General features: G+C 42.9%; 2 protein-coding genes across 5 annotated transcripts in view; both read left to right on the top strand.

The window, feature by feature from the left end:
* The window catches only part of HMSD (histocompatibility (minor) serpin domain containing), a 43633-nt gene extending 35411 nt beyond the window's left edge, over positions 1 to 8222 (top strand). The window contains exons 3-6 of one of the 2 annotated variants that reach the window (XM_011974143.1): positions 118 to 235; positions 1392 to 1534; positions 6270 to 6425; positions 7818 to 8222. In XM_011974143.1, the coding sequence (XP_011829533.1) occupies positions 118 to 235; positions 1392 to 1534; positions 6270 to 6425; positions 7818 to 8222 (822 nt within the window). Of the gene's footprint in view, positions 1 to 117; positions 369 to 1391; positions 1535 to 6269; positions 6426 to 7817 lie in introns of those variants that run through there. The other variant, XM_011974144.1, reaches the window with a different exon arrangement.
* A 13852-nt stretch (positions 8223 to 22074) lies between these two features.
* LOC105535152 (serpin B8) overlaps positions 22075 to 24654 on the top strand; it is an 18238-nt gene continuing 15658 nt past the window's right edge. The window contains exon 1 of one of the 3 annotated variants that reach the window (XM_011974146.1): positions 22075 to 22211. The gene's annotated coding sequence lies outside the window, so the exon portion shown is untranslated. The remainder of the gene's footprint in view (positions 22212 to 24654) is intronic. The other 2 variants (XM_011974148.1, XM_011974147.1) reach the window with 2 other exon arrangements.

Genomic DNA, 24654 nt, shown 5'->3' with positions numbered 1-24654 from the left:
TTATATATGATAAATAATAAAATTATTGATTTTCTGAGAGGTGTCACAATGAAGAAGTAAGTTGTTGGTGTTAATTATCTCGTTAGCTGTGATATTATGTTGCTCAGTTTTTCCTAGTGTTTTACAGATTCCTGTGGCAAATTCTACCAAGCAAAGCTAAAGCAGCTTGATTTCCTGAATGATTCAGAGAAGTCCAGAACACACATAAATAACTGGATTGCTGAAAAAACTGAAGGTGAAAACATATTGGTATTTTATTTCAATAATATTTCAAACAGTCTTACAGTTAGTTTCTTCATAAAACTGTCGCATATGACAAGGAGTGCTTTTTTTCTCTAAATCACTATGCAAACTTTAAAAACTTGCTTCTGAAATATTGCCAGAGTGTAGACCTTTTCTCTAGCTTTATCCCTGCTCTTATCATCTATCTGTGATATCTCTCAATATGCAGTACATCTCTTCCAGAAGAACCTACACATTTTTGTTGTTAATATTAGATAGGGTTCTATTCACACATAGCATTAACATTTGAATTTAAAGGCCTGCCTCTCTGGTATTGCCTATGCGCTATGGTTTATCTATGTAATGTGGCAGGATGCTTGGCCATGTCTTTTCTTTTCTTTTCTTTTCTTTCTTTTCTTTTCTTTTTCTTTTCTTTCTTTTTTCTTTCTTTCTTTTTTTTTTTTTTTGAGACAGAGTCTTGCTCTGTTGCCCAGGCTAGAGTAAAGTGGCACGATCTTAGCTCACTGCAACCTCCACCTCTTGAGTTCAAGCAATTCTCCTGTCTTAGCCTCCAGAGTAGCTAGGATAGCTGGGACTACAGGCACCTGCCATCATGCCCAGCTAATTTTTTATTTTTAGTAGAGGCAGGGTTTCACCATGTTGGCCAGGCTGGTCTTGAACTCCTGACCTCAAACGATCCACCCATCTCGGCCTCCAAAAGTGCTGGGATTGCAGGCGTGAGCCACAGCATCCAGCCAGCCATGCCTTTTTTAGGCTTTAGTTCTTAAACTGTTCTTACGCTTGCTACAACTGCTCACGTTTTTGCCAGTCTTTTATGTTTATTTCTTTAAACTATACGCACCAATCATTCCCTGCTATATATTATCAGGTCATCCTCTTCCCATTAATATCTACTTGTTTGTTTTATGCATTCTATTCAAATAGTGATGTTTTTATTACAAGAGCTCTATTTCGAGTTTTTGTTGCAGTGTTGTTACTATGGTCATTGGGAGGATAAGCATCCCTTTACATGGTTGTATTTTAGGACACCATGAACTACCTTCATGCATACTTGCTTTCTCAAACAGATGACATAATCTGAATATCCCTCCTGATAAAATCATCAGGGAATACTTTTAGCTAAATGGTTCTTTAATTCTTCTTAACAGGTAAAATTACAGAGATGCTCTCTCCAGATTCAGTTGATTCATTGACTAAGCTGATTCTCGTGAATGCCATCTACTTCAAAGGAAACTGGGAAAGTCAGTTTGTGAAAGAGATGACCAGGGAAATGCCTTTTAAAATTAGCAAGGTGAATATTTTTCAATTTCAATGGTGATTCTTGGGAACAGTCTCCGTCTTCACGTTGGCTTTAAACCTTGACTCTTGGTAGCTTTGACATGACCCTTTGGTAGTCCAGCAGCAGGACTGCCCTCCAAACTTAGGGGCCTTTCTCCTACCCTTCATCTCCTTTTTGTGTCTCATCAACAGTGGCTACATACTCCCAGCCTTCTGGTCCAGCTCCCTATCTCATCTGTATTCACATCTATACCACAAATCTGAGTCTATAGCCCTTGGCTTCCCAAAACTTGTGAGATAAAGTTCAAATGAGTGGTATGATATGTGAGGCTCTTGGATCTTGCATATTTCTCTATCTTCATTTCTCAACAGTACCTATATGCACCTTTCTTTCTTTCATTGTTCCTTCTGGAAAGCCTTTCTGACAGTGCACCTCCCTAAGCTGTCTCTTCCTCCAAGCCATCACAGCGATCCCTCCCGCTCCATGGTGGCATTGCAGTGGTTGAATCAGGTGTCCCTTTTCCCACTTTGTTTGTTGCCATTTGAGTGCAGAGACTGCTACCTTACCAGTGCTTATCTCACTCACACTTGTGCTCAACAAGTACTGAACCAATGAATTATGTTCAGTCTTCTGTTGATAATAAAGACGAATAAGCACAAATTTTAACCTAAAAACTAGGTGAGCAAAAACACTTACACAGGACAGACATAGAGTGTAGCTACCTCCAACTTGGAATACATGATTTGCAAAAGGCCCTTTATCTTTCTCTAAATCGGGTTTATTCTTTCTTTTGTTTAACTCTAGAGATTTCAGGATATTTTCAAAAGTAGACAGAATAGATTAAGTTAATTATTAATCGCTAGTTAAATCTTCTGTGCCCACCTGAGCCTGATTGAGTCTTTGGTTTCTCAAGGAATGTATGTTCTTTCTGGCTTTGTTTTAAAATGAACTGTTCCATTTTCCCCTGGAAAACTATTTCTGTCCTTAAATTTTTTTTTTTTTTTTTTTTTTGTGAGACGGAGTCTCGCTCTGTCGCCCAGGCTGGAGTACAGTGGCGTGAACTCAGCTCACTGCAAGCTCTGCCTCCCGGGTTCATGCCATTCTCCTGCCTCAGCCTCCCAAGTAGCTAGGACTACAGGCGCCTGCCACCACCCCCAGTTAATTTTGTTTTTGTATTTTTTAGTAGAGACGGGGTTTCACCATGTTAGCCAGGATGGTCTCGATCTCCTGACCTTGAGGTCCGCCGGCCTCGGCCTCCCAAAGTGCTGGGATTACAGACGTGAGCCACCGCACCTGGCCTCTGTCCTTAAATTTTTTAAAACAAAATTTGTTTTGTTTTAAAATTTGTGTTAGGATTTCGTTAAACTGCAATTGACAGAAAACTCAACATGCAAGGTTTAAACTCTTGATACTCTTCCTCCACAATAGGAATTCTGGAGGTGGGCAGAGGCCAAGGCTGATGTGGGATGTAAGTGAAAGTTTCAGGGAATCACTCTCTCTTCTGCTCTGCCTTCATTACTTCCATGACTTACTTCCTCATGGTCACAAGCTGGTTCAGACATTAGATACACAATCCAGGCAAGAGAAAGCAGCAAGGACGAGGAAGAAGAGTAAATCTTGTCTTTCTAAGGTTCTGCCATTTTTCTCATGAAGGAAAACTTTTTTTCTTTATCTCACAGGCCAGAATTATTTTATGCTATAAGGAGATGAAGAATTCTGTTTTCCTTTCTAGTCTTTACACACACATACACACACACACACACACACAAAAAAAAAAAAAAAAAGTTGCAATGAATGTTAAGTGTACCAACCTATGTACTTTCTCAAAGGGTGAAGATTTTGAGATGATATACATTTTTATTTTAATTCTTTAATTACAAAATAAAATAAAACTTACCTATACAATTGCAAATTTAGTGAATCATTGAGTTACCACAAATGACCAAGATTGGATCCTTTCATATCACAAGACTAGAGGTATTGGGATCTGAAAGTGGGGAAAGGAATTTTCCTAGACCAGTGGTTGGCAGACTATGCCCAATGGCCAGGTCTAGTCCATCACTTATTTTTATAAATAAAGTTTTATTGAAATACAGCTTTGTTCATATGCTAAAATACTGTCTATAGGTGCTTTCATTGTACAACAGCAGAGTTGAGTATCATTGAGTGTCCCTAACTTGAAAATCCAAAACCTAAAGTGTTCCAAACATCTGAAACTTTTTGACCACCAACATGATGCTCAAAGAAAATGGCCACTGAAGCATTGTGGATTATAGATTTTTTTTTTTTTATACTTTAAGTTCTAGGGTACATGTGCACAATGTGCAGATTTGTTACATATGTATACATGTGTCATGTTGGTGTGCTGCACCCTTTAACTCGTCATTTACATTAGGTATATCTCCTAATGCTATCCCTCCTGATGCTGTCCCTCCCCCCTGATTTTAACATTAAAGATGCTCGGGACAGGCTCGGTGGTTCACACCTGTAATTCCAGCACTTTGGGAGGCAGAGGCAGGTGGATCACGAAGTCAGGAGATCGAGACCATCCTGGCTAACATGGTGAAACCCCATCTCTACTAAAATACAAAAAATTAGCTGGGTGTGGTGGGGCACACCTGTAGTCCCAGCTACTTGGGAGGCTGAGACAGGGGAATCGCTTGAACCTGGGAGGTGGAGGTTGCAGTGAGCCGAGATCGCACCACCGCACTCCAGAGCGAGACTCTGTCACACACACACAAGAAAGATTAAGGATGCCCAACCAGTAGGTATAATACAAATATTTCAAAATCTGAAAAAAATCCAAAATCTGAAACGCTTCTGGCCCCATACATTTCAGATAAGGGACACTCACTCAGCAATTGAGCAGAATTATTGTGTAGAATATAATCATGGTCCTCGAATCATTCTTACTTTTTGAGGATGCATTAGCAACAGATGTGGTGTTCTTCTAGTAAGTTGTGTTAATTTTTCTTTTTTTTTCAGTATTTTTGTTGTTAAGTTTGTTTCTTCATTTATTTAATGAACAGTGATTGAGCGCTCACTATATGTCATGTATTGTGCTAGGTACTATTCCAGCCATGTTCAAAATCTGCAAAGTGTCCCTCTCCTCATGGAGCTTACATGTTCCTCGGGGAGAAAGACAGTAAACATATATTAAAAAGCAGTGCTATGGAGACAGGTACAAAGAAAAGGTGATAGAAAGTTGAGGTGGGGCAACACAACTTCTGGTAGGGGTCTCAAGGAATCCCTCACTGAAGGAGGTGGTATTTGAGACAAGGACAGAAGGAGGTGAGGCCATATGTGTTACAGGTTCTGGGGGAATGAGTTCAGTGGGCAGAGTTGAGATAGTTTGTCCATGGATCCGTGAAGCAACCACTCTGAGTGTAGCAGACAAGCAAAGGGAGTGCAGTAAGAGGTGAGATCAGAGAGGCAGTGGAGGACAAGCTCCTGACATGATTTGCCAGTTTTTTCAAAGACTTCAGCTTTCACTCTGAGTCAGGAGGGTTTTCAGTTGAGGAGTGATGTGACTTATGTCTTAACAGGGTCTCTCGGGCTCCTGTGTTGAGAATAATCACAGGGAGGATAAGGGCAGAAATAAGGCAATCACTTACAAGTTTATTGCATCGTCCAGGACTAGGATGATAGCAGCGGAGGTAGGATGCACAGGTTAGATTTTGGTTACGTTGTAAAAATGGAGCTGATATAATTTGCCAAGGGTCAGATATGTGTTGTGAGAGAAAGATGGGAGTCAACATTCATTCCAGGGTATCCGACAACTGGACAGATGGCGTCCCCCTCAACTGAGATGGGACAGAAAACAGATGGAGCAGATTGGGAAGGGGTTGTGAGGAGCCCAGTGTTACAAGTTAGACTGGAGGTTGGTTTTATATGTTCAGATGCTGATGTTGAGTAGGGCAGTGAAATTTATGAATTTGGACTACTGAGGTGAGCTCCAGGCCAGAGGTGCAGATTTGGGTTTTATATTTAAATTCATAAGACTAAATGAAATGATAGGGGTGAAAAGAAATCGTTTTCCTCTATATTCGCAAGTTCTTTGGCTGGGACCTTGTAAAGTGACAAAAGAGAATTAACAAGAGAAAAACGAACAGAAATTTATTAACTTGTGCATCACATACGTACATGGGAAAACTCAGTGATAAGTAATTTGAAGAAGTCATTAGAATTTGTGGTGTTTTTACCCAACTTCGTAGGAGAAAGGGAGGGGAACAAAGGGCACTTGGGAAAAACAAATGCCTTTTGTGGAAAGATAAATGGATCCTTTTGGAGCAGAATCGATGGCAGAGGTAATAGGCTTGTGACAATGTCTGGCTGGGTGTGTGCAGACTTTTCATCTCTAAGAAAATTAGAATTGTTACCAAGGAAGAGAATAATGAAAATTGAGTTTTTTCGGGGAGATTCTGCTTTTAGGCAGATAGGCTATTTCAGGAACTCTAATGCCTTCAGTTCAAAATATTCTTAAACCAAAGTGGTATATTTCAGAGTGGCATATCGTGATCTCCTTCAAGATCACCAACAGAAAGCAAGGTAAGGATTGAGCCCTGGGTAGCCCAGTGTTTGGAGACTGAGGTAATGACCATGAACCAGTAAAGGAAGGGTCTAATACGGGGTTCTAGAGACCAAAGAAAGAAAGCATTTGTAGGGGCAGAAAGTGACCAACTCTGTTGATTATGCTCAATATTCAACTCTTGTGCTTCAACTTAATGTGTATCTGTTTCCTTTCTAGAACAAAGAAAAACCTGTGCAAATGATGTTTAAGGAATCCATCTTTAAAATGACCTATGTAAGGAAAATATCCAGCCAAATTCTAGTGCTTCCCTATGTTGGAAAGGAACTGAATATGATCATTTTGCTTCCCAATGAAGACACTGATTTGAAAATGGTAATGAGTGTTCAAAGTATGCATTTTATCATAGTAAAGGCTCTCACAAGCCTTTTAGGAAAAAAACTTTGAACATTTGCTTTTACCAGTGTTTCCCTGACATATTTGGCCACATGCTCTTTTCTCTTTTCATGATTACATCCAGTGGGGTGGTGTTCTAAGTGTTGAACACAATTCAGAAAATACTCTTATCCTAGAATGGGCTCAGGTTGAGGGTCAACTCTGAACTCTGAACCAGGTCAGAGTTCAATGTCCTGCTTTACAATTTAGAAATCTGTACTCTTTCAGGCTGTTTATTCCTATGGAAAATGGTGGCAGTACCTCCCTATGAGGGATGTCATAGGATGGAAGACATAGTATATATAATGCATTTGTTTCGACGCACAGAGTATGCCATTGACTAATATTAGTAGTCTTCTCCACAACCTTGCCCCATAGTTGTAAGTTTGCTCTTTAGAAAGCAGTCATGTGGGGAAACAGCTGCTGTGACTCCGTGTATCATTTGAGGATCTTGTTAGAAAGAAGATTCTGATTTAGTAAGACTGGAATGGAGGAGCCTGAGAATCTGCATTTCCACCAAGCTCCTCGGCGATACTGAGGCTGCTAGCCCATGGACCACACTGAACAGCAAGGTTGTAGAGAGTCAATGAAAAATTTAGCTGGAGAGTAATTTGAGTTTCTAGAAAACTAATCCTTTTGCCTGCAATAGATGAGTTGGAAGTATCGATAATAGAGATAGGTCAGAAGGGATGTTGCTATGCCTTTCAAGCAAGACATGACAAAGGCCTGAATGAAGGCAGTGGCAGCAGAGATGAAGTAAGGGCCAGATGAGAAATTTAAATTTGGAAATTTAAATTAACAGAGATTTGGAAATTTAAATTAACAGAAAATGATGATGGATTCATTGGAAGAAAGTTTGGATGGAAGAAAAGGCAAGTCTGAGATGTCCTACCTCAACATGCTGCTGTTAAGCTACAACACCAAACTTTGTAAGAACAGCTGTTCTTATACAAATGCAGCCAAACTGTAAGATTCTGCCTCAGGGAAATGGTTTGACTAAGTTTCTGGAAATGAAGAGTCAAAGCACAGAAATATAAAATCAATTCATATTTGAATGGTTTAGCATTACTGTGCTGTCATCCAGGTGTGTGCAGTCCAATATGGTAGCCACTAGCCACCTGTAACTATTTACATTTACATTAGTTAAAATTAAATAACATTTTAAAAATCCAGGCTTCCTTTATACTACACACACTTCTAGTGCTCCATAGCCATATTTGGCTCATGGCTATCACATTTGGCAGCATAGCCATACATCGTTAACATCATAGCAGAAAACTGTATTGGGTAACAGTGATCTAGACCCTAAAATATCCAACACTCTTCTTCTAGGTGGAGAAAAAACTTTCTTATGAGAGATTCATAGAATGGACAAACCCAGACAAGATGCATGAACGAGAGATGGAAGTTTTCCTTCCTAGATTTAAACTAGAGGAAACTTACAACATGGAGGATGTCCTTCGCAGTATGGGCGTGGTCGATGCCTTTGAACAGGACAGGGCAGACTTCTCAGGAATGTCATCTAAGAAGGATCTGTACTTGTCCAAGGTCATGCACAAGTCCTTTGTGGAGGTCAATGAGGAAGGTACAGAAGCAGCAGCAGCTACCACCGAAGAAATAGTTTTATGTTGTGCCAGTTACTCCCTCAGGTTCTGTGCAGACCATCCCTTCCTTTTCTTCATCCAGCACAGCAAAACCAATGGTATTCTCTTCTGTGGCCGGTTTTCGTCTCCATAAGGACATAGGTAGTCATTGGATATAGTCCTTCTCTTTTCTCTTAGTGACCTACATTTCCTCCACTCTTTATAGTGTGCCTGTGACCCAAAGTGACTTTATATTGCAGCAGTCAAAAATGAGATGTTAGGAATCTAATTTTGAAATTCCTTATTGAGAACCCTTGTGTGTGTGTTTGCATGTTAAATGTTTTCTAGAGTCTGAACTTGTCTCCAAGGATTTTGTGGTCACTTGGCAGGTGGTATCAATGACCACTTAGTCAAACCCCTCTGCTTGAAATGAGGTGTTACCCTCTCCCCACTGCCCACACCAATATATTCCAACTGTTAGAGCCATCTGCTGTCTCTTCACTTTGTATATGGTGCCACCCTCACAGAATGCTATCCTTCTGTTTTCCCAAACACAAGAAGATACATGTTATTTTCTGTCTTCTCTGTTCAATAGTATTGACAAATGTGGGCCCATTTTTAATGGAACAATAGAAAGTGAAATGGAGACTGGGGAGGAAGTATGGTGAGCAGGACTCAGCAATTCTCAGAAGTGGCCCAGCAGGGTGGCTCACACCTGTAACCAGCACTTTGGGAGGCCAAGATGGGCGGATCATTTGAGGCCAGGAGTTTGAGACCAGCCCGGCCAACATGGTGAAACCCGGTCTCTACTAAAAATACAAAAATTAGCTGGGCATGGTGTTGCATGCCTATAGTCCCAGCTACTTGGGAGGCTAAGGCAGGAGAATCACTTGAACCTGGCAGGTGGAGGTTGCAGTGAGCTGAGATCGTGCCACTGTGCTCTAGCCTGGGTGAGAGAGCGAGACTCTGTCGAAAGAAAGAGAGAAAGAGAGAAAGAAAGAAAAAAGAAAGAAAGAGAAGGAAGGAAGGAAAGAAAGAGAAACAAAGAAAAAAGAAAGAAAAGAAAGAGAAAGAAAGAAAGAAAGAAGGAAAGAAAGAAAGAAGAAAGAAAGAGAAAGAAAGACATTTTCAGAAGCGACCTGTATTCCAGCTCTTCAGAAGCTGGCACAGAGGGTGAGAGAGCAGTTAACCGAGACCAGTGAGAATTCAGTCCAATTTCCCGGGTGTTTCTGTTTTAATCATAGTTTGCCTTCACAGGGATCAGTGGGTCACAAGCCTATTCAAATGTACAACTCTCCACTTTCTCTGAAAATTTACACTTGCTATCAGGAGGCAGAGATGATTATACATGTTCTGTTCACACTAATGTAGTCTGAGACAGCTTCACGGGTAAACATCACATGTCGTTCTATATTTGAAATATTTTTTGAAAAGGACGTTAAGCTTTCTGTGGCCATTTGTGTTACAGGCTTGAAATGCAACTGCTGTGATCAGTGATAAGGGAACACACTGATGATTTAGATTGAATAGGGAGGGTTATATTGTTTTCTAGGGCACAGCTAAAAAGGCTTATTCCATCAACCCCCTTGCAGCCAGAAAGACCCTGAGCCCTCAGAACTTCACTGACACAACCCATATTTTCTTTCCATAACTGGCCCACTTTTCCCTTTGCACCAAAGCCAGCTAGCTAGCTTCAGGGAGAGAATTGGACTGAGGATTATAAGGAAACATCCACGTTGTATGTGGGCTGAGAGAGGAAAGCGGGAGTATCGGAGGTTGCCGGGTTTGCTACTCTCATTCCTCTTCCTCCTCTGCCCAACACTTGGACTTGGAAAGAGCTCTGAAAGGTGGGGAGTAATCAGCTCATGTGATTCTCCCACTGCAGAGAGACTCTGAGTGTTACAGCCAGGGGCCACAGGGTGGCGCCCTGTTCCTCAGGAAAGCACATGCCTCTTTGCACTGGCTTGCGGATAGTCCAGTCAAGTGCAGTAAGAGGTGGGAGTGGGGAGTGTAAATAGAGTAGTCTCTAACTATCCAAATAGGAAGGTGTTTTTTTTTTTTTCTCTCTTTCCTGGCATGAAGATAATCAAATCATTTCAATAGTGAATTATGAAAATGAATGATAATGGTTTTATCTGTTATAGAAATATAACATAATCAGACTTTAGCCATGTAAACCATAAAACATAGAGATAACAATATGCACATTGTTCCTAGAGCGTTTTGTAAAATTATGTTTGTCATATTCTCTTTGAAGAGTTATCACTCAATATTTTATTTCTGTCTTGTAAGGCCTGAAATCTTATGTGCTGCCTTGACATCTATGGGCTTCTCAGGGCCTCAGAGACCTGGCCACCCAGTCCCCTGCTCTTGTCAGATATGTGCACCCTGTTCACCCACTGAGCAGGAAGCCTCCTTCCCCTTCTGAGTTCCCCTATCGGCCAGTCAGTGCTACCCCACCTGGGTCTCAACCTGGCTCACTGCCCTCCAGCCTGGAAAATTATTCAAACAAGCCTGTCACATCTGGAGGAACCAGGAATCGCCTCTTCCTCTTGTTAGTGCAAAGCCTGCCTTCCACAGCCCCTGCTGGTTCACTCTTTTCCCAAATGCAACTCTCCTGTGACCCTGCATGGCATGCAGTGACCTCCCTCCTTGGGCTCTTAGCAGATGTGACTAATAAACTGCTGCCAGTTTCATCTGTCCAGTGTCTCATGCTATGTGTCTGGTTGTCTCCTACTATTTAGTGGGGGAGATCCCTCCTTCGCCAACAAGGTGAATATGAGATGATCAAAACAACTATAGCAAAAGGTCCAGCCTCCCAAATAATAACTCCATGTCTTTTGTGAAATTGCACTAAGACATTTCCTTTACACTATGTAGTGTTTCTTGTAAGGATCCACAAAGTGAGTTCCATTTAGAATTGAATTCTAGGGAAAAAAGTTTATCTCACCTCTTCAGAGATGTTTACTGAATACCTTCTTTGCACTGGACATTTTACATAGATTATTTAATCCTCAGGGATAATAAACCCATGAGGAATCTGAGACTCAGAAGTAACTCGAACAAGTTCTTGTAGCTAGCAATGAAGTAGAATGTGGATCCAATGTCTGGTAATGCCAAAAACCGGAAAATTACTCAGACAAGCCTGGTACCTCCAGAAGAGCCATGGGTAATCTCTTCCTCTTGTTATCATGAAACTTGCCTATATCAGCTCCTACCAGAAGGGCAGCTGTCAGCATAGTGCAGGAAGAGTAGGGACCAGAAACCTGTCTCCCTTTAACATGAAGTCTGATTTCTTTGGCTGTGTTATCCCATCTGAAAAGTGGGACTCGGAAACTTCCGGCACCAAAAGCACATCATCCTGGATCCAGGGATGAGCATCCTGGGATACAGACCTAAGGTCAGGTGCATCTGGGTGCCATGAACTCTGGAAGCATTGCTACCCCCTCCAGGAGTCCTGAATGGAGGTCCTGAGAGCCTTCACTCCTCCTATGCATCAATAAATGGGAACTCTAAGGCTCTTGCATCCCTCTTCTCAAAGAGGGCTGCAGGGCCACAATTGCAAAGGAGAGGTCCACAGCAGGGGATGGTTTAGAGACTGAGAAGATGCAGGCTGTACCCGCATGAGGCACCCCTCAAGAAGCTGATGCTCTTCGGCATGTGAAAGATGGCCTTTCCTTTCCTGACCTGAAGCTTCTGTGTTGAAGGAGATGGAGGGGGCAGAGGACTGGAGGGAGGTTTCCAGTTCTGTGGGCTTGCTGTACAAGCTGACGTTAATCTGATACAGGTCATAGCATGGACCATGCACACCTGATTGGCATATCTAGTGGCCGTTGGGGAAAGCAGCATAAAATTCTTCTCCCACCTATACTAGTCTTGAACTCCTGTCCTCGTGATCCACCCGCCTTAGCCTCCCAAAGTGCTGAGATTACAGACGTGAGCCACTGTGCTAGGTCGAAAGTAGTTTGCTTTCTCTAGCTACTTGTGACCAAGCATACAATGTTTTATCAGTGAATTCCTTACATATTGTCCTTGAAGGATTCTGGAGAGGATCCGGAACAGAGACAGATTCACTAGTTATCATCCCAAATTTAATGACAGGTTTGCCTGATCACTCCATTGCTGTGCCAGGTATCAATTTATTGTTTATCAGCTCTAAATCTACCTTTGCGGACTTTATGGTAGTAAACCTGGATCCTACAACATGAACTTGACTGACTGGCCCAGTGTTCGGCTTTGCCAGTAGAGGGAGCTGAAGAGACACTGTAAGAAGATAGCAGTAGAAACGCACTTTCTGGATTCTGATCTTAGGATTATTCAGTGTAGGCACCCAGCAGCCCACTTGGTCATCTGTAGCCACATTCTCAGGGCATGCTTTCTCCACACAGTGGTCATTTCTGCCTTTGGTCAAGATGCAGCTTCTGGCAACTATATTTCCTACCAGGCATTTGCTTCTATGGACCAGCCACAGCCTGCCCACACCCTCCAGCAAGGGCAGATGGCTTCTTCTAAGCCAGCTTTGGCCATCTGGCAAGTTTCATAACCACTGCAGACTGCATGTTCCTGTGGCAGCCACACCTTCAAAGAACTCTGAATATCAGCCTTGTGACATTTAGTCACGTTAGTTTGCTCAGGTGGGTATAATAAAATACCATAGTCTGGGTGTGGTGGCTCATGCCTGTAATCCCAGCACTTTGGGAGGCCAAGGTGGGCAGATCACCTGAGGTCAGGAGTTAAGAGACCATCCTGGCCAACATGGTGAAACCCCGTCTCTACTAAAAATACAAAAACGAAAAAAAAACAAAAATAAAAAAATTAACTGGGCATGGTGGCACCTGCCTATAGTCCCAGCTACTCAGCTGAGCCAGGAGAATCACTTGAACCCAGGAGACAGAGGTTGCAGTGAACCAAGATCATGCCACTGCACTCCAGCTTGGGCAACAGAGTGAGACACTGTCTCAGAAAATAAAAATAAAAATAAAATACCATAGACTGGGCAGTTTAAGCAACTGGCATTTCTCAGAGTTTTGGAGGCTGGGAAGTCCAAGATCAGGTGCTAGGAGATTTGGTTTCTGATGAGGGTTCTATTCCTGGCTTGCAGAAGGCCACCTTCTAACTATGTTCACATGGCAGGGACAGCAATTTCTCTCTTCTTCTTTTAATGCCACCAATTCCTTCAAGAGGGCCCAACCCTCCTGACTTTATTTTACCCCAACTAACTCCCAAAGGCCCTGTCTCCAGATACTATCATCTTAGGGGTTAGGGCTTTTACATAAAAATTTTGTGAGGACATAATACAGTCCATAGCGTATGTCTTTTCCTAAGTCTTTAGCTCTTTTTTTTCCCACTTACCCCAAGACACGAAGTGACCATTTCTCTTTTGTACCTTCTATATCTGTTCCCATTACAGTGTTTTTTAAAAAATCTATTACTTAATAATTCTTTATATTAATTCTCTTCTCTTCAAATCTCTGATGTAGTTTCTGTTTGCAGAGTGAACACTGCCTAATATAACTGAATAAACATCTTTCATACTATTATGAAAGAGTGTGGCAGAAGCTTGAAGTCCACAGTGCGGGTCTACCAAACACATTCTGGCTTGAGGGAATGCAGATATTAGAAAAACTACTCCACTAAAAACTGAAAATTCTGAGATTAATCCTGAACCAGACAGGACACTAGAACAAGTGGCATGAACTCACACTGTTTCAACAATCAATAGTAACTATTGATAAGCTAAAATCTGAGAGGATATCAAGATATCTCCCATTCAACTTTCCTATCTGCAACACATTCAATCAAAGCACAAAAAGATACATTTAGAAACCAAAGAGACCTTTCTAACTGCCTCCAAACTCTGTTACTTAATACTTCCCCTTAACCTCCTTCAAATTAACGGAGAGACTGACAATTCACTAATGAGGGACTAATGGCAGTTTCCAGGCAATGCCATATCAGAAGACTTTTTTTCTTTTATAAGTTCCTTGAAATACAATACCAGGCATGTTAATGTAATGCTTTTCACATTAAGGTCCACTGGGTTCTCCATACCCTTGGTCAGCAGATGCTCTACAACATGTATGTTTCATTGCTTACATTTGTCTTGGTAACAATTTAGACACTTTAATATAAGCATTGTCTTAGTCTGTTTTGCATTGCTATACAGGAATACCTGAGGCTGGGTAGTTTATAAAGAAAGGAGGCTTATTTGGCTCATGTTCTGCAGACTATACAAGAGGTACGGCACTGGCATCCCCGGGCTTCTGGAGAGGGCTTTTGTGCTATGTCAAAAGACATTGAACCTTGGGAGGCGGAGGTTGCAGTGAACCTGCAGGTTCAACGAGGAAGAGGTCAAAGGGGATGCAGGTACATGCGAAGAGGGACCAAACACGGGGAGAAAGCTTACTTTATAACAACCCACTCTTGGAGGAACTAATCCATTCCATAAGAGCTAATTCTACCTCACTGACTACCAGGAGAACAGGACCAAGGCTTTCACAAGGAATCCACCTATATGACGCAGACACCTCTCCCTAAGTAGAACACTGGCACACCAGGAACTAAATCGCAGTGTGGGTTTTGGTGGGGACAAAAATCCATACCCAAACCACAGCCAGTATATTTTGGATGATCTAGACATCCACTTGATAACTCAGTAGTCTTTTGAATTTAGGATTGTGCTGTTAGTAAGCAGTACTAATTTGTCTGAAGCAGATCCTGTAAAATGATTCATTAACTCAAAGGACTAACCAAATAATATTCAAGAAGGTTTTAGTTGTTTGAATAGAGAGAAATGGTGGGAGAACTGAAAAGAGAATGTACTTGTGTCAATTGAATGTACCCAATAGGATAGGTACACCGGTCTCAAAAAAATTGGCACTAATGCAGTCAGAGCACATTTGAAGTTAAAAATAGGAATTTACCTACAGCAAAATAGCACCACAGATCACATACAGGGACACTCCACTTCATCATTTAGCCCAACTTTCCCTAGAGAGTGAACACTCCATTCCTTAAGTGTTATCACAATCGAATTAATTTTTCCTAACATTTATTCGTTTCCATTAAACTCTTCTTCCATGACTGAATATATGAAACACTGTCCAATTGTCTTGTGACAATATTATTACTGCAGGGTGTGGCAGAAAAAGCAGTTCTCTGGGAATGTGGCCATACTGACTGTAGTCTCAATTCTTCCACGAATTCTTTATGGGACTCTGGGCAAATCACACAAACTACCTCTATTTCACCATCCTCCCCTGCAAAATTTCAACAATATGGTTCTTTCAAATGCTTACATTTTATGATGATATCTTTGTTTCTCTAGCATTAATTAGCTGAAGCAAGTGTGTTTTGCTTTTGTTGTTGTTTTTTTTTTTACACTTTCTCAAAACCAGGGACGCTTGCTGGGAATCTCATGGAAGATTGAGAGGTGTGGCCGGCATATATGAAGTAACTAACTGTTGCTGGAGTATATGTTCAGTCACTGAAGGATATATTGGAATTCCGGTGAGACTCTTTTTTTTTTTTTTTTTGAGACAGAGTCTTGTTCTGTTTCCCAGGCTGGAGTGAAGTGGTGCAATCTCAGCTCACTGCAACCTCGCGAGGTTCAAGCAGTTCTCCTTCTTCAGAGCCTCCTAGTAGCTGGGATCACAGACACCTGTCACCACGCCTGGCTAGTTTTTGTATTTTTAGTAGAAATGGGGTTTCACCATGTTGGCCAGGCTGGTCTCAAACTCCCGACCTCAGGTGATCCGCCTGCCTCGGCCTCCCAAAGTGCTGGGATTACAGTCATGAGCCACTGTGCCCCGCCCCATGAGACTCTTTAAGGTGGAGTATTTGTTCATTTTGTAACAAGGAGTACAGAGATCTCAAACCACCCTAAGAAGCTCCAATTATGCCTGGACTCTACTTTCCTCCTGACAAGTGGAAGTCTAATTTGGAGGCGCTGGTAGCTCAACCTGAGACTAGCCTGGGACTGTGCCCTTCCTGAGGTCCACAAAGTCAGGAGCCAAGGGAGTCAGACAAAACTAGGTCAAGGTTGAGTCAGGAGTTGAGAACCAGCAGATACTCCCCAGTACCAACTGAAGAGATGTGAAGTTAGGTATGAGGCAAGAAGACAGAAGATGAGGCTGAGGACAGTTTCTGAGGCACTGAATTATATACTCTGGAACATTATCAGTTACCTGTCGCCTCCCCAGTGGGCCGGGGGAAAGCTTCATGAGTGGGGAGCCTGTTCAGGCTCACTCTGAAATTGGGCTTCAGGTACTCTGAGAGAGAGGTTTCCCTTTAGGGACCAGCATTTAAATTGTCCATACTCAGAAAATAAATACAATTAATCTTCATGAATATAGACTTGCAGACAAATTCCTTAACTAGGAAAACAGACCAGTTCCACATTTCATTGCATTATTCCAAAAATTAGGTTTGTTCATTCTTAGATTCATCTTTGATTCTTCCTGCTCCCTCTTCCTTTCATGGTCCAAGAAATGATGCCAAATTTATGTCCTGGTAATTCCTCAAGGCCATGTCCTCCTGTCCATTTCTCCTGCCTCTGCTTCATTTCGGCTTTCCTCAACTCTCACCCATGCTCTGTCCCTAACACATGGTTAGGGACACACTGCAGGCAATGGTACCCTCCTACAATATACTCCATAATGCAGCCAGAGGGACCTTCGTAAATATAAATATGACAATGTTTCTCCCCAGGTTAAACTCCTTTTGTGTTTTCCCATAGTCCACAAGGGAACGAAGAAACCCCACCAAGAGAGTCCACATGGCCCTTCATGACATGGCCCTGTGGACACATCAGACGCTCTCTTGCAGTGCCTCATCCACACTATCTGAACCACTGCAGGCCTGGATACGTCATGGTTTTCATGGTGCTATCTTGTGCCTCTTTGCACCTGCATGCACTGTGTTTCCTACATGGGATGTATCTGTGTTTACAACCAAACTCCCAGGGGCCAAATTATATCCTTTGTAAAGGACTTCAAACCACCAGATATTTGCTGGAAGTTTCACGGAGGAGACAAGCATTTTTCATCATTTAATTTGTTTTGCTGGTCAAAGAGGAAAAGGAGTAGATGGACCAAGTGGGGTCCAAAGTCTGGATCTAGTTCTGACCAGCAAGGAGACATTGATGCACAACGGGGAAGTGACCTTGGCATTTTCAACTGGCCGAGCAGGTAAGTTTGGGCACAGTTCAAATGTGAGTCTGTAGCCACTAGAGAGAGAGGTTTCAAAGTCATGGAGAAAAGATGGGGGCGAATCCTGCACCAAGACTTACTGAGGAGAGTTCTTGGGAACAGTTACTTTTAGGATTCCACAGGGAAATCACTGAGCGAGTTTTACAAAATACTGTGGCCTGGTTCCCTCCCCCAGGAGAGCTTGACTTAATTGGTTTGGGGTGCAGAGAGGAATGTGGATATTTAAAAGCAGAATTCCCAAACTGAAGAGCGCTGCGAAAGCTTCCTGCAGGAGACATTATTTGAACTGAATTTTGAAAGACAAGCTTGCATGCCAGGAACCCCATGTATATGAATGGAGGATATGAAGGAATGTAAATCATTTGCTATGGCTCTAAAGAAAAGAAGGGAGAAATCAAGACATTAAGAGGCTTACACTCCTTGCTCAATAGTTTGTAATTTATCTTTTTGGATAAGAGGATGTTATAAAGGATTTTAAACTGAGGTATAAAATAATTAGAATTGGAATGTTTACCTGAACTTCAGCGTAGGCAATAGGTTGGCATGGATCAGAACTGTAGGTAGGAAAATTAATTGTTTAGGAGAGACATGAGATATGATGGAGGTAAGAGATTGAGTATGGATGGGAGGAACACAAAAGTGATAGAAATAACAGGACTTTTGATCATTTAGTTAAAAGAAGTGGGGAGGGAAACACCCAGGTTTCGGAGAGATGTCCAGTAGTACACAGGTAACATCTACGGCTCGAGACAGGTTAGAGATTTTGAATAAGTTAAAAGTTGAAACATGAACCTATGGATATAGTGGAGGTCATACAAGATCATATTATAGTGAAAAGAAGAGGGCTCAGAATGGCAGGAAAGGAATCAGGATACCAGGCAAAAGAGTCAGGAGAGAAGGGAAGGGTGCACTGGACATCCTGGGAAGGTCAAAGAGGAAAGGACTAAATGTCGCCAACAAACAAAATCAAATAAGACCTGGGATGTATCTTTTGACCAAGGCAATTAGAAGATGATTAGTATCCCTTTCAGGAGGAATTTCAGAGAATGTTTGGGTGGATGTCTAACTGCAGTGGAGTCAAAAGTCAATTAACGGTGAAAACAGGACAACAGCCTATGGGTACACTTTTTATGAAGACGTTGACTGTGAATGGAAAAATGAAAAAGCCGGGTGGTAGCTACACGGTACAAGCATTTTTCATCATTTAATTTGTTTTGCTGGTCAAAGAGGAAAAGGAGTAGATGGACCAAGTGGGGTCCAAAGTCTGGATCTAGTTCTGACCAGCAAGGAGACATTGATGCACAACGGGGAAGTGACCTTGGCATTTTCAACTGGCCGAGCAGGTAAGTTTGGGCACAGTTCAAATGTGAGTCTGTAGCCACTAGAGAGAGGGGTTTCAAAGTCATGGAGAAAAGATGGGGGCGAATCCTGCACCAAGACTTACTGAGGAGAGTTCTTGGGAACAGTTACTTTTAGGATTCCACAGGGAAATCACTGAGCGAGTTTTACAAAATACTGTGGCCTGGTTCCCTCCCCCAGGAGATCTTGACTTAATTGGTTTGGGGTGCAGAGAGGAATGTGGATATTTAAAAGCAGAATTCCCAAACTGAAGAGCTCTGCGAAAGCTTCCTGCAGGAGACATTATTTGAACTGAATTTTGAAAGACAAGCTTGCATGCCAGGAACCCCATGTATATGAATGGAGGATATGAAGGAATGTAAATCATTTGCTATGGCTCTAAAGAAAAGAAGGGAGAAATCAAGACATTAAGAGGCTTACACTCCTTGCTCAATAGTTTGTAATTTATCTTTTTGGATAAGAGGATGTTATAAAGGATTTTAAACTGAGGTATAAAATAATTAGAATTGGAATGTTTACCTGAACTTCAGCGTAGGCAATAGGTTGGCATGGATCAGAACTGTAGGTAGGAAAATTAATTGTTTAGGAGAGACATGAGATATGATGGAGGTAAGAGATTGAGTATGGATGGGAGGAACACAAAAGTGATAGAAATAACAGGACTTTTGATCATTTAGTTAAAAGAAGTGGGGAGGGAAACACCCAGGTTTCGGAGAGATGTCCAGTAGTACACAGGTAACATCTACGGCTCGAGACAGGTTAGAGATTTTGAATAAGTTAAAAGTTGAAACATGAACCTATGGATATAGTGGAGGTCATACAAGATCATATTATAGTGAAAAGAAGAGGGCTCAGAATGGCAGGAAAGGAATCAGGATACCAGGCAAAAGAGTCAGGAAAGAAGGGAAGGGTGCTCCGGATATCCTGGGAAGGTCAAAGAGGAAAGGACTAAATGTCGCCAACAAACAAAATCAAATAAGACCTGGGATGTATCTTTTGGCCAAGGCAATTAGAAGATGATTAGTATCCCTTTCAGGAGGAATTTCAGAGAATGTTTGGGTGGATGTCTAACTGCAGTGGAGTCAAAAGTCAATTAACGGTGAAAACAGGACAACAGCCTATGGGTACACTTTTTATGAAGACGTTGACTGTGAATGGAAAAATGAAAAAGCCGGGTGGTAGCTACACGGTATAAAAGGTAAAGAAAGCACATTTGTTTTTAGTATGTGAGGTACTGAGCATATTTATGTGCTAAGACTTTGCAAAATAGTAGAGAGATTAAGGATGTAGGAACGAAGGTTACTCATGCACTTATGTCCTGGGAAGAAGGAAGGAGGAGGTCTACTTCCTTCCTTAAAACAGAGGGTTAGGATAAGCTAAATCTAGTCAAGGGGACAGTTGGCCACTCCTCCATGGTGGGAGTAGAGTGGAAACCCTAGTGGTATGGATGTTTCAGATTAAGACCTTCCCTTTACCACCATTTGCCTTGAGACCCTGGGAAATAGTCCCTGTCTACTTTTTATCCCAATCATGTTCAGTCCAAGATGTGTTAGGGCTGAGATTTTTGAAAGATTTTCCAGAGTAAGAACCCTCTGAAAAGTAGGGGTTTAATAGAAACCTGAAGTGGCAAAGATTACTTTTCAAAATTGTTCTGTGAGGCTCTCAACTTGAGTGTCCGTGTCTATCTCTGATTTGTTTAGCCTGCCCAGTTCCTCTCTGGAAGCAGAACAGCACAGACTTTGGGATCTGGGATAACTGGGTTTGAACCAAAACTTGGCTCTTTGAACCTCTACATAGACACTGAGGAGCACTGTTTCGTCAAAAATAGGGTTGAGAGTAGCCTTCTTGTGCATTTGCTTTCAGCAAGATATTGCGAGGAATGCTTGCCACCAGATGGTATCACTGCAGTTTTAAAAACCAAAAACCTAGGATGTTAAATAGCAGAACTTTTATAATACTTTGTAATAAGCAGGAAAGCAGCCATCAGTCTTTTGAAAAATGCTGACTTTCTTGTTATCTCATACAAGTGTACGTATATATGTATATACACTTTAAGTTCTAGGGTACATGTGTACAGCGTGCAGGTTTGTTACATACGTATACATGTGCCATGTTGGTTTGCTGCACCCATCAATTCATCATTTACAACAATTGTACTTTAAAAAAAGGAATTCATTACACATTTGCATTTTTTTTTCTTTTGTAAAAGGCTACTGTTCCCTCCTATGCTGACCTTTTCTGTGATGAGGCTGTCAGTAGTGGAATACCTAGCAAACGTTTTTGAAAAAAATACAGTTGAATGCCTTTCAGGTAAATATGCATCTTTTCCATGAATGAGAAATAAACTGCTTTTTGAAAGAGTCTGGGGTCATCATTTTGAGAACCCCTCCTGGGGTATTTTTCCATAATTGTATGATTTTGTTGTTTAAAAATGTTAAAATTCTCATATAAGAAAACTTTAAAAACTTGGAAATGTAGGTTTCTAACCTTCATAAAAATCTTCCAAAAAGAATAGTTTCGGTGGGCTTCAAACTGTTGACATATAAAAATTAAATTATTATTTTTTTGAGACGGAGTCTTGCTCTGTCGCCCAGGCTGGAGTGCAGTGGCGCGATCTCGGCTCACTGCAAGCTCCGCCTCCCGGGTTCACACCATTCTCCTGCCTCAGCCTCCCCAGTAGCTGGGACTACAAGCGCCCACCACCACGCCTGGCTAATTTTTTTGTATTTTTAGTAGAGACGGGGTTTCACCGTGTTAGCCAGGATGGTCTCGATCTCCTGACCTCATGATCCGCCTGCCTCGGCCTCCCAAAGTGCTGGGATTACAGGTGTGAGCCACCGCGCCCAGCCAAAAATTAAATTATTTTTAAAAACTGGTTTCAAGAGGATAGATTTTTACTAATTAGATTCCAATCAAATATCTTTGAGTGATCAGTATATGTACTGAAAATCAAATGTCAAGGTTTAGTAAGTACAACCAATGCTCTTTATTCCATTTAAATCAGTCCATTTCCTGAGACCTTTACCCCCATGATTGCTGTCAATCCAAATTTAAATTTGTTTATATGTTTTATAGCATTTAGAATACATTAGTATTGAGCACATTATTACGTATAAATTCATAGCGATCCATTGGGGATGCGTGTGGAAACTTGCGTTGATGGGTGTCACGCCAAAACAGCTTGGAAACTGCTGACTTTAGCAACTTTAACTTCTGATTTTGCCTTTAGTTAATTTTCAAAGTCAAGTCCTCACTTTGAGAGTGCTCTTGCACGCACACACCCGAAACACGGATACTGAACATACTAATCCAGAAAAACAAACCAATCTCCTGTTGAGCAAAGCCTTCCACAACCACCCTCCAAGGACCAGTCACTGGCCCTCTCTCCGGTGCCCGCAGACATCCACACAGGCCCAAAGAATCAGGGATTGCACAGGCCAGCGCAATCGAACGGTTCTGAGTCATCTGCCGGAAGCCTTGCCCTCAATCAAGGCGGACGTGAAGCATCTACAAAGGAGGAATAGGCGAAGCAGCAGCGGCGGCAGCAGCGGCGGCAGCAGCAGCAGGAGGTGGGGGCCTCTCCCAGGTACCAGGCGGGGCAGGCACGCAGGTGCCCAGGTTCCCGCGGCGGCCACCTCTTCCCTGGAGCGCGGAAGAGAGCGGGGAGAGAGGAAGACCAAAGAAGGACTCAGAGCGAGGCAAAGGCGGGCAGGGCAGGAAGTAGGGGAATGACGGTGGGAGGCGGCCGGGAAAGAGAGTCGCGGGGCTGTGGGGGTCGCCCTGGCACCAGCCGGGGTCCCGAGCCCCACCGAGAGACCCGGCCCAGGCCGAGGGCCGGGCCCAGAGAGCAGGAGCGCGCAGACCCTCCCTGACTCGGAAGCTGCCCCTAGAGAGGAAGCGTCTGTTTCTCCGCCTGCGATTTGCTGCCTGGTGGGAGCGGCGGGTGACGCGAGCAGTGGGTTTGGAAGCGCCGGAAGCTCGGGCGCGAGCCCGGGTAGGGCGACTGGGAGGAGCCGCGGCTGCGGAGGAGACTCGGGGAGTGCTGGCGGCCAGGCCTGGAATTTCCGGGGCGCCTGGGGTAGATCGAGGAGGCGCCGAGTCCCTGCTCCCCTGGCACCCACGCCTGCTCCTGTGCTTACAGCCTATTGGTTGCACCTTCTCCTCCCCTCCCTGTCCCCTCCCTCCGTTCTTTCCATCCCTGCCTTCATTTTTCTGTATCTCTCACATTCCCTTCTTCATTGACTGCTTCCTCTCAAACGGGATTTGGGGGGTGGGTGCTTCTTCACCTACGCCCCTCTCTGTCGCAGCCACCCACCGGGGTTACTTTAACCAATTCCTCACTTTCCAGACACTCTCAGTCCTCTGGCTGCTGCTCCACTCCTGAGACCTCCGCATTCCAAACGGCCTCACCCAGGGCTGCTCTCCGGGCCCTTCCGGCTTCCCTGCCTCGGGCTCTGCGTAGACCGCGCCCTTTTCCCTGGGTCCCCTCGGAGGGGCAGACTCGTCTCCCCAGTTCTGCCAGCACATCCTGATGGCTGGGTCGAAGTCTCCCTTTCGCACGCGGGCTCTCTCTCTCCGTCGCCCTCCTGTGTCTCTTCCTTTTATTACCTCCATATATTTGAAATGCCCCAGAAATAGGTGGATTTCTTCTCTTGTGCCTCCACTACATATTCTGCGTAGTTTCATCAATTTTCATGGTACCTCTCGGAATCGGGATGCTGGTGGCCCCAGGTCTCCGGCTCTAGACCGCCTACTCATCCCCAGTCCCTAACTGTGTTTACAAACATCCTTGGCTGTCTTTGTGACAGGTTTACCTGGTATGGTGTGTTCCACACATCTCAAATGGAACAAGTCATATTCCCCATTCCAGCCTGACTCCTCATATAAAATTCCGATGGTTCATGACCCACCCTAAGTATGAATTTATAACAGCTAGGCGCCTCGGGACTTCACCCTCCTGCGCTATATCCCTGTGTGAGCTGTCACTCTGACTGGCAATTCCAGTCCCCACTTCTCTATTACAGACAATCCCCAGCAGTCCCCGGCCCATGGTGGTGGCCTACCTGCCAGCTCCCTAGCCTCTTTTCAGACCAAATGCTGAGCCGGATCGTCTTTCTAAAGCCCCAATGCACTCATATGAGACGTTTGTTTAAAAACCATGCATGGCTTTCCAGACCATAATCTCAAGTTCAAACTCCTAAATGTGGCATAAGGGTCCATCCTGTCTCACTACCAAGTGGCTCACAGGAAACCATGGAAACCCACCCCAGGGACACCGCACAAACCATGCCCTTTGTCTTCCTGCCACATTCTTGGTACCTGCTAATTCCTCAGCCTATTATTTGCATCCCCCATTTCACCACCCATGGAATGCCTGCCCAGCTTTTATTATTTATTTATTTTTTATTTTTTTGATATGTGGTTTTAATAAGTTTTATTACCTATGGAATAAATACAAAAGAACATTTAAAATGTGTATTAAATTATAAAGAACAGCAGTACAACCCATCACCCAGTTTAATAACTGGAATATTGTCATCGATGGAGGCCCTGCCTGTTTCCCTACTGATGACACCCTCCTCCCTCATCACATCCGCTTCCCTCGCCTCTGTATCCCCACCTTCCTGAGTTTCATGGTAATAACGACGTTGCTTTTCTTGACAGTTTCACTACGTACACATGCATCAAGAATGATTTAGTTTAGCCTGGTTTTGAACTTTATGTGTATGGAATAATACTGCATTACTCTGTGGCTTGCTCCTTTAATACATTATTTGTGGGAATTGTCCACGTCAAAAACTAGAAGAACTTATATCTGTGGTTCTTTTAGTTTTTATTGGTCTGTATTCCATTATACTAATATACCACAATCCATTTATCCGTTCTGTTTTTGATGGACATTTGGGGTGTTTCTTTTTTATTATTATTGTACTTTAAGTTCTAGGGTACGAAAGCACAATGTGCGGGTTTGATACATAGGTATACATGAACCATGTTGGTTTGCTGCACCCATCAACT

Source organism: Mandrillus leucophaeus, unplaced genomic scaffold (assembly GCF_000951045.1).
Source record: "Mandrillus leucophaeus isolate KB7577 unplaced genomic scaffold, Mleu.le_1.0 Scaffold142, whole genome shotgun sequence".
Lineage (NCBI taxonomy): Eukaryota > Metazoa > Chordata > Mammalia > Primates > Cercopithecidae > Mandrillus > Mandrillus leucophaeus.
The sequence above is the reverse complement of the archived record's forward strand: the minus strand, read 5'-3'. Positions and strand labels throughout refer to the sequence as shown.